Source organism: Prosopis cineraria, unplaced genomic scaffold (genome assembly GCF_029017545.1).
Source record: "Prosopis cineraria cultivar Desert tree isolate PC_DT_omini unplaced genomic scaffold, ASM2901754v1 PC1, whole genome shotgun sequence".
Classification (NCBI taxonomy): domain Eukaryota; kingdom Viridiplantae; phylum Streptophyta; class Magnoliopsida; order Fabales; family Fabaceae; genus Prosopis; species Prosopis cineraria.
In genome coordinates, this window is record NW_026555332.1 from 50,503,601 (window position 1) to 50,515,156 (window position 11,556).

General features: G+C 32.8%; 1 protein-coding gene across 1 annotated transcript; it reads right to left on the reverse strand.

Moving 5' to 3' along the window:
• Positions 1-6,853: 6,853 nt before the first annotated feature.
• Positions 6,854-8,839, reverse strand: LOC129303298 (uncharacterized). The gene is made up of 2 exons (XM_054942520.1): positions 7,036-8,839; positions 6,854-6,915 (listed from the first exon to the last, which is right to left on the reverse strand). The coding sequence occupies exon 1, from the start codon at positions 8,647-8,649 to the stop codon at positions 7,057-7,059; it is 1,593 nt and encodes a 530-aa protein (XP_054798495.1). The 5' UTR covers positions 8,650-8,839; the 3' UTR covers positions 6,854-6,915; positions 7,036-7,056.
• Between the last annotated feature and the right edge of the window lie 2,717 nt (positions 8,840-11,556).

Here is an 11,556-nt window from a genome sequence, read left to right on the forward strand (position 1 = left end):
TGGGTGTTTGGATAACTTTTCTACCAAAAATCGATTAATGAGACAATCCAAACAGACATTATGCATTTGTGAATTGCAGTTTGAGTGAACAATAATTTTTTCTCTTTCAAGTTGAGTCCCTCTCTTCAACTCTTTAAATTCCAACAGCTTTTCCTTTACCTACTCTCATTTTTTCATTTATTTTATCTTTTCTTTTGCTAGCCACGTTACACAGTCAATTAGATCTCGCATCATAAATTGGACACAGCCCGAGACTGGAAACCCATTGTCGATATTCCATAAGTTTGTGAGCAGCTGAGCTTCCGCCATTTTTTATTTTTTTTTTTTTGCGTTCGTGGAATGGTAACTGTAAGTGGGTTCGTCTCTTTTTTTCTCAGTGGTCTTCCACCTTCTTTAAGCTTTAGGCATCAGGTTCGCATTCCTTTCGCCATGAAAACTGTTTGTTCTCTTGGAACCTCTTGGCTCTCGAATAAAAGTAAGAGCATTATGGCCACGGTTCAAACAAGAAAAGTAAAAGAAACAAACAAAGCTTCTCTTCTGAATTATATTCCATCCACTTTTCTGCGCGATTCCATTCCATCGCGAGCGTAGGAATCACTGTCTGGAAAACAAGGGATAGTACACTCAAGAGTCAAAATTTAAATGTTTGCCGTGATGATCTGATTTAAAATCTTTCAACTTTCTCAACAATTCACCGTACTACTCAAGTCTTTTTTCTTTTTCAGAAAAAGAGTCAATTTTATTGATTACAAAAAAACAATTACAAACACCCCTCAATAGTCTCTATTAAAGAACGTCTTTAAGAAAGAATTTTTTTGTCTTGTATAAAGGGACTTGATGGCATACGAATTGTATTTTTTCAATACTACTCATATTTAAGCTTATTAATTATGATAAAAAGAATACTGAAATTTTAACACTTTTTATTTAAATATGAATAAAATTACAAATTTATCATATTTTCAAATAAAATTAATGACTTGACCAATTTTTTCTAGATCTAATGAGGTGATTGGATGCGTACTTTGTAATTAATAGAGATTGGTTGGAGTATTTATCTACCACTTGTATATTCAATCTTAACTGTCTGCCACATTACATAGCTTGGGTCAAGCAACTTAGTTGGAATAATTCAAAACAATATCCTTGAATTAAATTTTTAATAGTTGATCCTGATTGAGAATGTAACGCAGTAGATTGAGGAGTAGGTGGTTAAAGTAACTCAAATTAATTTAGGTAATAATGCACTGTGCGTGCAGCCATGATGATACATGTGAATAAAAGAAGGCAAGAAAGTCAACGGTCACACATTGATTTTTCATTTTTCACACCACATCATTACATCTTCACGAGATTTAATTGTTTGAAGCTGGACAAATTCCAAGTACTATTATTAGGAAAATTATCAGACTAAAGCACGACTATCGTATATATATGAAATTATATATATATATATATATACACATACTCTCTGCACATAAACTGTTCTCAGAAAGTTTTCAAATTATGAGTACGTGTCTCGGTGATGACCAGACAGCAATAAGTTTATTAGAATACCTTTCACCTAACCGTAATAATGAAGTGCCTGATTATACAGTTTGAAAGAAAAAGAAAACCCGTCACTATCGTTTAAAGTGACCTTTAATGAAAGGCCTGTGAGGGAATAATTGAGGCTGGAATTTTTCTCAAAGTGTGCATGAAGTTAAACGAGTCCAATTCAATGGCTAATGTATATATAATCATAAAGATAACTCTAATCAACAGCTCAAGCGATAGTACGCCCCAGTTTATGATAAAGAAATAAGATAGCGACTGGGATATACAAAGAGTGTATTATGATTATAAATAATTACAAAAAAAAAAATATCACGCCCTTACCTTGAATGATAAAGATATGTTAAATAAAGACTTGTTTTATTTTCATTTTTCCTCTTTCATCTTCCTCTCCACTTCTCATCTCAATTCTTAAATTTATTTAATAATTAAAATTTAAAGTTTTATAAATTTTATTTTTTAATTACAGTCCTAAATCTTGAATTGTATAGTTTATATTAAATTAGTTATATTTTAAATTTATTCATTTATTTTTCTAAATTTCACATTTTAATAATAATTTTATAAAACATTGGATCTCAACTATTCAAAATGGATTCAATGATTGAAATAAAAGTGAAGAGAAAGTGAAAAGAAGGGAAATAGAGAGAAACCAAGTCTATTAAATAATGCTGATAAATATCATGTCTTCACTTCATTTTTTTTTTTAAATATTTGTATGGTCCCTCCATCTTTTTATCATGTTTATTTTCATGTCAAACAGTAACCAACTTGAATGAAATATTAAAATCACCAGTACATTTGAATCTTCAGGACCTCTTGCAAACTCCTTCCAAATTATAGAACCATGTGATTGTTAATTATTCCATTCATCTTAAATTATAAGACATATAAAAAAAATTATCGTTTTAAAATGTAAGACACTTTGAAAAGATTAAAGTTTTATTAAATAAGTTTATTTTAATATTATCCTTTATCTCTCTATTTAATATTTTCTCTGGTCTTTATTATATGACACTTTCAATTGTTTCATACATATTAAGAAAATTTAATTTTTCTCTTGATATTATAAAAAAAGTGAGATGTAATTTCATTTTTACCCTTAACTTTAAATAATATTACAACTATATTAAATATTTTTACATTAATCAAGAAAGGAATAAAATTAAAAAAAGTGGTTTAATTATTATAAGGCATCCTATATTTTAAAACAAAGATTACATCTAGAAAGTATTTTATAAATAGGACCGAAGGGGTACTAATTAAATGCAGATTTAAAATTATTAAATGGAGGATATTTTTGAAACTTTATATTTTTATTTTAAAAAAATAAAATTGTTAAGTGTATTTAATAAAGTTCATTGATATGCAAAATTTTATCTAAAAATATTTTATAATTTAGGGTGGGAGGAGTAATCTACATTTTTTAAAAATTGATTAACATCTTTTCAATCATGCTCTTAAGTAGAATTAATATAATATTTAACTTATTCAAAACATCATTATTTACTACATAAGGAAGTATAATAATGCAAGGGTATAATTAAAAAATATATATATAACCTATTTAATGCTCTATATATTAGGTCAAGCAAAGTTTCCAAAAAACGTCATATTATTTCAGGTAAAATACCTACTTTTCACTGCAGGAAGTTATTTTATCCTCGTTAGCATTATATAGTTGGAAATAATAAAGTCACCCGATAATCAATCACGGGATTAATTCTTTTTTTTTTTTCACCAGTATCATGGGATTAATTCTTTTCGTCCTCATAATTCTTGCCTTTTAATCGGGACCCATATTTATCATCCATTTATTTGTCTTGATATATAACAACATAAGATCACCGGGATTATTTTGATCTTTGAATGCAACAAACACACAATAGGGAATTCAATTATGCCTGCAAAGTGAGATACAGCCGTACAATTAATAATTAGTTTAAGTGACTCTTTATAATAAGCAAACACAATTAATTAAAAGAATGCAAACTAAAAGCATCAGCATAATGTGACGAACCAAGGCCGAGACAATAAGCTCCAAGAGAAGTGAAACACCGCAGATTCCAGGCTTGATGAATTATTGAAGTAATTAATTAAAGTAGATTTTTTTAACCGAAGAGAAACTAAAAGTAAATTATCTCAACCCAAAAAATATACTATAAATAACTGGTCCCAAAACCTTTCTCCACTCAAACCCCACCTCTTTTAATCCACAGGACCCTGGTCCCTAACAGAAACCCCGTCACAGTCTTGCTATGGGCTGCCTTAAATATGTACGCCTGATGCAATGTGAAATGTGAGAACACACACACACACATATGCGTGTGTTTTTTGTCACTGAATCCCACGATCATAGTTAGGATTGAAAACAGATAAGCATTGTGAGGCTGCTTCCAGAAGAGTTGAAGGAAAGGTAGTGACGTGAGGTTCACACTCACATTCACAAACACATGCAATACATTAATCAATTTGTCTTCACATGCGAGCGTTATCAGTTTCTCGCAAGCTTCGTGAGCATCCTTTAGGATTTTGGGAATATTTGAGCACTAGAATACCCATCCCACTTTGTCTCTCTTAAATAAATTAGGACTTCTGTTGTTTTCACACCGTCGACCTTTAACCAAATCTTACCATAGTGAAGGCCCTCTTGATGGCATGCTCTAAAAAAATGAAATAAATAAAAAGATGTAAATAAGTGATTTTGGTTAGTATACCCATGGCTTTAAAAATTAAACTTACATTTATGCGGAATTTTATGATTTTTTTTTTTTTTGTGAAAACTCGAGATACATAGCAATGGGAAAATTTAAAGGGAGCTCACATGCACTTGAATGCTTGGCTTTTTGCTTTGGACCCGTGCTACACATTTAACACCGAAAGCATGAAAGCCACTCTCAGTCTCGTAAGTAGGCTCTCTTTTCCTTCTCTTTCTTAAAAATAATGACTATGGATTTTGAGTTTTCGTGCTTCCAACGGCAAAATGCTTGGCATAGCGCGGCTTTAATAAATTAACATATATATATATATATATATATTCAGGTTACTTCAACCTTATTATTATAAACTAATATAACTTGCTTACTTAATCTAGCAACCCACGTCAGTGAATAAATTCAAAATCTCAGACAATGATCGGCCGGTTTCAATTACAAAAAGCCCTGGATTCTTTCCTTCCTGTCAAGGAGCGTTGAAACAAACACTATTTCATTATTCATACAAGTTTTCGTCATCAACTCGCATAACCTAGTTTTATTATCCGCGCGCGTGTAACTTGTTGATATGCATATTATATACGAGAGATGATCCCACAGGTTGCTGCTATTACATTAATCTTAATTTGATTAGGAAACAAGAAGGAAAAAATGCCAAAGAAACTGTAATTTCGCACGACTACGTGGTACAGAACTGTATAATTAGTGGTCTGATAACAATCAGAAATGACGTAATTTTTAGATGGAATAACGGGAGAAGGGAACGATCGAAGAAACGGAGATCAGAGTGTGTACATGGGAAATTTGAGGACGCATAAATTAAGATCTCTCGTAGCTAGCCGTACATATTGAAGCACATGAAAATATATTGGTAATTAATGTCAAAAAGTGGGGGCCAAGACCAGATAGATTCCAGGACCTGTAATTATTCAATATTGTTGGATATACCGATAGATAGATGTTCTACAACCACAAATATACGTGAATAATAACCCATGAAACTGGATTTCTTTTCTGGGGATTCTGTCCGATTAGAATAGGCCTATAATGCATAAATAATATTACTGTACTGTTCTACGATGAATCAATTGTTGACAAAATAGTTTTAGCATTGGAGCATAATCGGAGAATTTGAAAGAAAATTAGAATAGGCCCATAATATTGCAATGATAGGCAACTTTAATATATTAGTGATCTTGTGGGGGCTCTCGAGTGGAGGCTTGCCTATACTACAGAAATAATAAGGAAGAAGACACAGGTCTAGTCCGGAATCAATTATGGTGTGACGCGTAGATCACCATGAGTTGGTGTCGGTGAGGTGGCTTTTCCCGTGAAAAGACGGTGTCAATCACTTTCTCATTGGCACTTGGCATCCAAAGCCAAAACACACACACCCTCTGTTTATTTTGTCCAGGTTAATTTTTTTTAGATGACTAATTGACCCATCATATTTACACATTATCGACTTTTAATTAGAGATAATTTTTTAAAGACATTTTTTCTTACATTTGCATGGACTTGAATCTAAGATGTTACATTTAGATAGTCAAAACTCTTCTTCACCAGGAACAGCTGTTGATATTTTTTACTAAGTTACTTTCCCGGTTCCAATTGCCCATTAACCACACGAGATCTTGTCCAGTTGTTCATGCTGACCATTTTTCACGAAAGGTAATGAAGGGTTTTAGTTTGTCAAAACATGTTTTCATTAATATTATTGAATTTAAAAGATATAACAAAAACGAGACTCGGTCTCTCGCTATCGAAACCAGAGCGAAGAAATATAAATTAGTTATTAGTGTGGTTAATTGAAAAAAATTCCCCATACGAGGGAGGAAGAGGAAACTAAAAAAAAAAAAAAAAACCTATATTGTAAGTAGAAGAGGATGGTCCATACTTGGCAAGTTGCGAGGTTGGCATGTCTTGGGGGTATAATTTAGAGTGAATGAGCATTAACTTGGTTGGCTCAATTCTGGGATCATTACTCAATTTGTTTACCTATTAAAAATATTACGAAAACCTAAACGCATACTAACAGTGATCCAACAGTGGCCTTTCTTGGTTAAAATAAGCCTCCACTCAACTTTACAGCCTACAAAGTTAATGCCAGTACTACTACACAGGCAAGAGGCACGCCTGAAAAGGCCTTGTTTGGGGGGCAAGAGAAACAGCAAAGGCGCGTAATCAGCACGTTTTGGTAGCCTTTTTCTTTTTAAAAGCTGGAATTTCCGAAAATTAATGCATCCCTTGCCCTCTCATTAATTACCAACACGGACTCTGCCCCCAGCCTAATAGCAGATCAGCACCACATGTCCTCTTTTTTTCTCATTTTTCTTTTTTTCATTTTCCTTCACTTTCTTTCCCCACAAACACCCCACCTTTCCCTTTTCTCGCGCCTGGGATCTTCTCCAGCAACAGCAAGCAACTCTAGTCTATCTCTTAGAAGAATGCCCTGTACTGCTCCATTGTCAATGGCTGATGTAAATTTCAAAATACAATGTATTTACTTGATTAATTAATAATGGAGATCTCGGAAAAAGGACCAAAGTCAAGCAATAAAAGTAAGGGTTTTTTTGGGCTGCACGGTCAAATTTCTCTGTCAGCTCCACTCCGCTCACACTGCTCCATAACTTTCTCGAATACAACACTACAAAAATATAGTCCCACCATGAATATGTACATGTATTACAACAAAACTGATCGAATCACACGGTGACCAGTAGGCGTGAATCCAGAAGAAGAAGAAAAAAAATTGATTATTTCCCACCTTATTTTTTGTCAAGACTGTCTATACGCTTCGCCAACAATCTCTATAAACAGAAGAATCTATGTCAGAAGAACATAACTGTTTCTTAATAACAGAATTTAACTCACGATTACTCGAACCACGTCGAATTATAGGATAATCAGAGAGTGACGGAACAGCAGCTGAGTTGCGGCCTCCGAGTGTAGTCGCGTCCGGTATCGACTCGGTCGACGTGATCAAATCGACGTTCTTCAACACGAACCCGTTGCTGACGAGTTGACTCAGTATCGCTGATTCGGACACCGAGTTCCTCTTCTTGTGTTGCGTCGCGGCTCGAACGATCCCTATCAACATCGCATTCGATAATCTCCGGATCCCGCGCTCGCCGCCCATTACGACGGCAGAGTCAACCGGGCGGTTAGAATGAGATTTGTCGGAGGTCTTCTTACTATGCTTACTGTCAGCGTACATAAAAACGGACTCGGAGCTCCGATTCCTGATTCGTCCCAATGGGTCGTTTGTCACGACCAGATTCTTCGCGTCCGCGAGCATTACGTGCTTGAAGTTCCGCCTGACTCGACCCAGTAACATGGGATAACAGGCCCATCTTCGCAATTTTAACGGGACGTGATCTAGAAAACCGGCCAGCGAGTTTTCCGGGTCTAACTCAGTGGCGTCAAAGCTAAGAACCGACCCGTAACTCAACTGAGCCACCTCGTTGTCACCTTTATCTGCTTCTGGGTTTGTGAGATTGCTTCGGGATTTCTTCCCCCACAATGGCTCCCCGATTACCTTTCCCTTCTTGCCAACCTTAAAAAACCGAGCCGCGTCGAAATACGACTCCGGCTTCTTCTTCAGGCTCATGTCCGTCAAGTTCAATTCTGCATAATGGTCAATAAGTGACAAGAACAAGTCGTTCTCTTGCTGAATACTGGAGGCGAATCTTGAAGATGAGGAAGCAGAAGCGAAGATGAAAACAACATCAGATCTAGCAGTGAGACCAGAGCGGTGCAGAACTCTGAGAAATAAACGGAGTTCATCTTCGATGGTGTCTTCAACTACGTGAGCCACAACGAGATCACTCATGGCTCTGGTTCCTCTTCGATACAGGGTGCCCATTCGTTGTAGAGCAGTTGAAGGGGAGGAAAGCTCGGTCTTTGATGCTTCATACGATTTGGGTTTCCACATTTGGAGTAACCAGTTGTGGATTTTGGGTTTCGAAGTGGGATTGGTGGGGATATTGCGAATGGTGGGAGGTTTCTGTGATAGGAATCGACGAGGAGGGGCGTGAAGAAGGGTATTGTGGGGGGAAGGATGAGAGGGTTCGAAAGTAGAGAGAGTGAAGAGAAGGAGAGTGATGAAGATGAAGAGCGCGCAGATTGAAATTGTGGATTGAGCTTTGGAGAGGAGGAAGTTGGAATTTCTTCTTCTGACGGAGGAAGCAGGTGATCTAGAGGCGGATGAAGAACATGAAGATGAAGCAATGGAGGGGGTAGAAAAAAGCTTGGTTTTGTCGGCAATGGCAGAATCGCCTTCAGGGAAGAAGACCACTAGAAGACCCATGTTCTTAGAGTTGCTGTCGGCGGCGCTCGCGTTACTATCATATTTTGCCTTTGCCTTCGCCAATAAACCCATCTTCGTCTCTGCTTGTCTCTGTGGTCGTCAAAAATGCTGCGAAGCTTTTAACTTGCTCTGTTTGGCTCTGTTTTTGGACGTTTTGGAAACGATAACGAAGAAAGCTAGTGGCCCTTCGGCGATTTGGTCATTTGCTTCGCCGTCTATGTTCTATTTGCCCACTGTGGTGGTGGTGTTCTTTGTTCTTTTACTGTGGCATTAGGAAAATGTGATATTTATACGTCCATGTTCCGTGTAATATCCTGACTTCTTTATAAAACTATAAATGCATGATCTGGTTTTCAACATCTTGATCCCAGAATATTTAGATTGACAGATATTAATTTTTAATTTTTTTTAAAAAATGACATAAAATGTTATTCTTATGAGAGGAACGAGGGTTAATTAATAGATAATATATAACAGTTGTACTAATTTTATTTGATATATGATAATTATATATAATCATATACTCTATTATCCCATAGTAAATTCGTAATTAGAAAAGGAAGAAGAGGAACGCAGGCATGCAAGCCTTTGAGTCGGAGTCTCTAAGACCAATGAGAGGTATTAACCATTTACTATTGAAAGTAAATTTACAAAACTTCTCTGGTGACATGGGATCGTGTTTTTTGATAATATATTCATATATTGATTGACAGGTATCAACTACTGAATATTTGTTAGGGAGACAGTTAAGAATACGGAAAAATCCTTAATTTTAAGTGAGTTTAAAAATATTTAAAAATTTTAATTCAATTCAAAGGAATAAAATTAAAAAAATTTTGATGGTAAAAAGTTTAAAATGCTCTTCACCTATCATGTATAGTCACTAGTTTTAAATTTTGATGATCCATTGGTTAATTTATGAATATGAATTATAAATTATATAAGTTAACATGCCAATAATTATATAAGACTTGTAACATTAGTTTTTCAATCATAAACAATAATATGTTAATTTTACTTGTTAATTTACTAATATCAATTATAAATTATAAAAAAATCTTGTAATTCACTAACATTAATTGTAAATTATTGATAGATCTTGTAATTTATAACTGATGTTAATAAACTAACAAGTAAAGTTAATAAATTAACAACTAATGATTATGATTGTCTAACAAATGAATGCAATTTACAAGTAATATTAGTAAAATAATAAATATAATAAAAAAATTAACAATTAATGATTCTGTATAACACATGAAGGGTATTTTAATCTTTTTAATATTGAAATTCTTTTGACTTTGTTTCCTTAGGTTTAATTGAAATTTCAAAATATTTTGGATCCACTTAAAATTAAATCTCTTTCCAAATTCTTAATTAAAATTCTCCCTATTTTCTATTTTCTAGTGTAATTTTCAACCTTAAATTGTTAAGGTATTTTCAAAATTGAAAACTGCTGGAACATAATTTTCGATAGTGTTGAGTATTCTGTCATGGAAAATTATGAATGTTTTATTTTTCAAATCAACTATCTGTACACTGTAGTTGATTTATGAAAAAAATTACAGGTGCGGATTTTAATTAAACTGATATAATTGACACGCTTAGTGGCTTCAGTAAAAATATTTATATTTATTCTCATTTATAAATTCAAATATATCAAATCCATCTATTAATCCATCAGTAGATTTGAATCCAGATCAATGATACCCCCAGGCAAATCTAATTACCAATATAACGTGCAAATAATATGAATCTTGGGACAAAGACAAATATCCAGGGTGTGTAATCCTTGGTATATTCTGGTTACTGATAACTGTACCTTCTGAAGTTTATCGGTTGAAATTTTTACTGTAATTAAAATGATGTAATTGATTTTACTACTAGAAAATTTATGAGAAAGTGAGAATAAAATCTTATTGAAATATATAAATGAAAATTAGGTCTACAGAAATGTCATAATTTTTCTAAAAAATTTTGGATATTTTTCTAACATTAATAATTCCAAGTTGAATAATTAAATTGCTCATTATTTAAAATTTAAAAATAATGAGTTCATGTGAGAAGTGATTTTCTATTTAATTATTGTGATTCACAGGAAAAAAAAGTTGCGATTACCTAAATAAAAATTATAACTAATTATTTTTAGAACTTTGATTTCTGTCATAAAAGAAATTTCATATGTGAAATTATGATTTTTTATTTAACATTTGTAATTCACAAAATAAAAGCTATGATTAATTATTTTCAAAACTTAGACTTCAATGATAAAATAAATTTCATGTAAAAGGAGTAATTTTTTATTTAATTTTTATGATTAACATAATTAAAATTGTGATTTCTTAAATAAAATTTGTGACTAGAATTTGTTTTTTCGTAATTTGCTTATCAATTATAAAAAAAATTTCATGTAAAAAGTTATGATTTTTTACTCAATTCTTGCAATTAACAGAATAAAAGTTATAATTATTTAAACAAAAGTTATAATTGAAAAAATAGAGCTAGATTTGTTGTTTTTATTTTAAACAAGGACAATTTAATCTTTTAACCTAAAATCATTAATGTCATAAATGTATCCATGCATTTCAAAAAAATTATTATATTTTAAAAAATTTGATTGTTATTTATATATTTTGATAAAATTTTATTATTATTTTTTCAAAATTTATCGTGCTTTCAAAATTCAAATATATTAGACCTACATGTTAGACTCATCTACTAATTGATTTGATTTTATATTTAACAGTGCTTTGAGTTCAAGCAATTTGATATGTATATTTTAGTAAGGTTTTAAAATTTGTTAGAGTTTGATTGAAACCTTTACGATATCAAAAGGCTATTTATAGAGGGTCATAATTATCTTGCTTAACTCGAATTATTTAAAGGGTAAATGTGTAAATTTGGTTCCAACTACTTTTTTAAGAACACTAGATAGCCTGTACTATTAGGTGACATAAAATAAATTCTCAATTTTTTTGA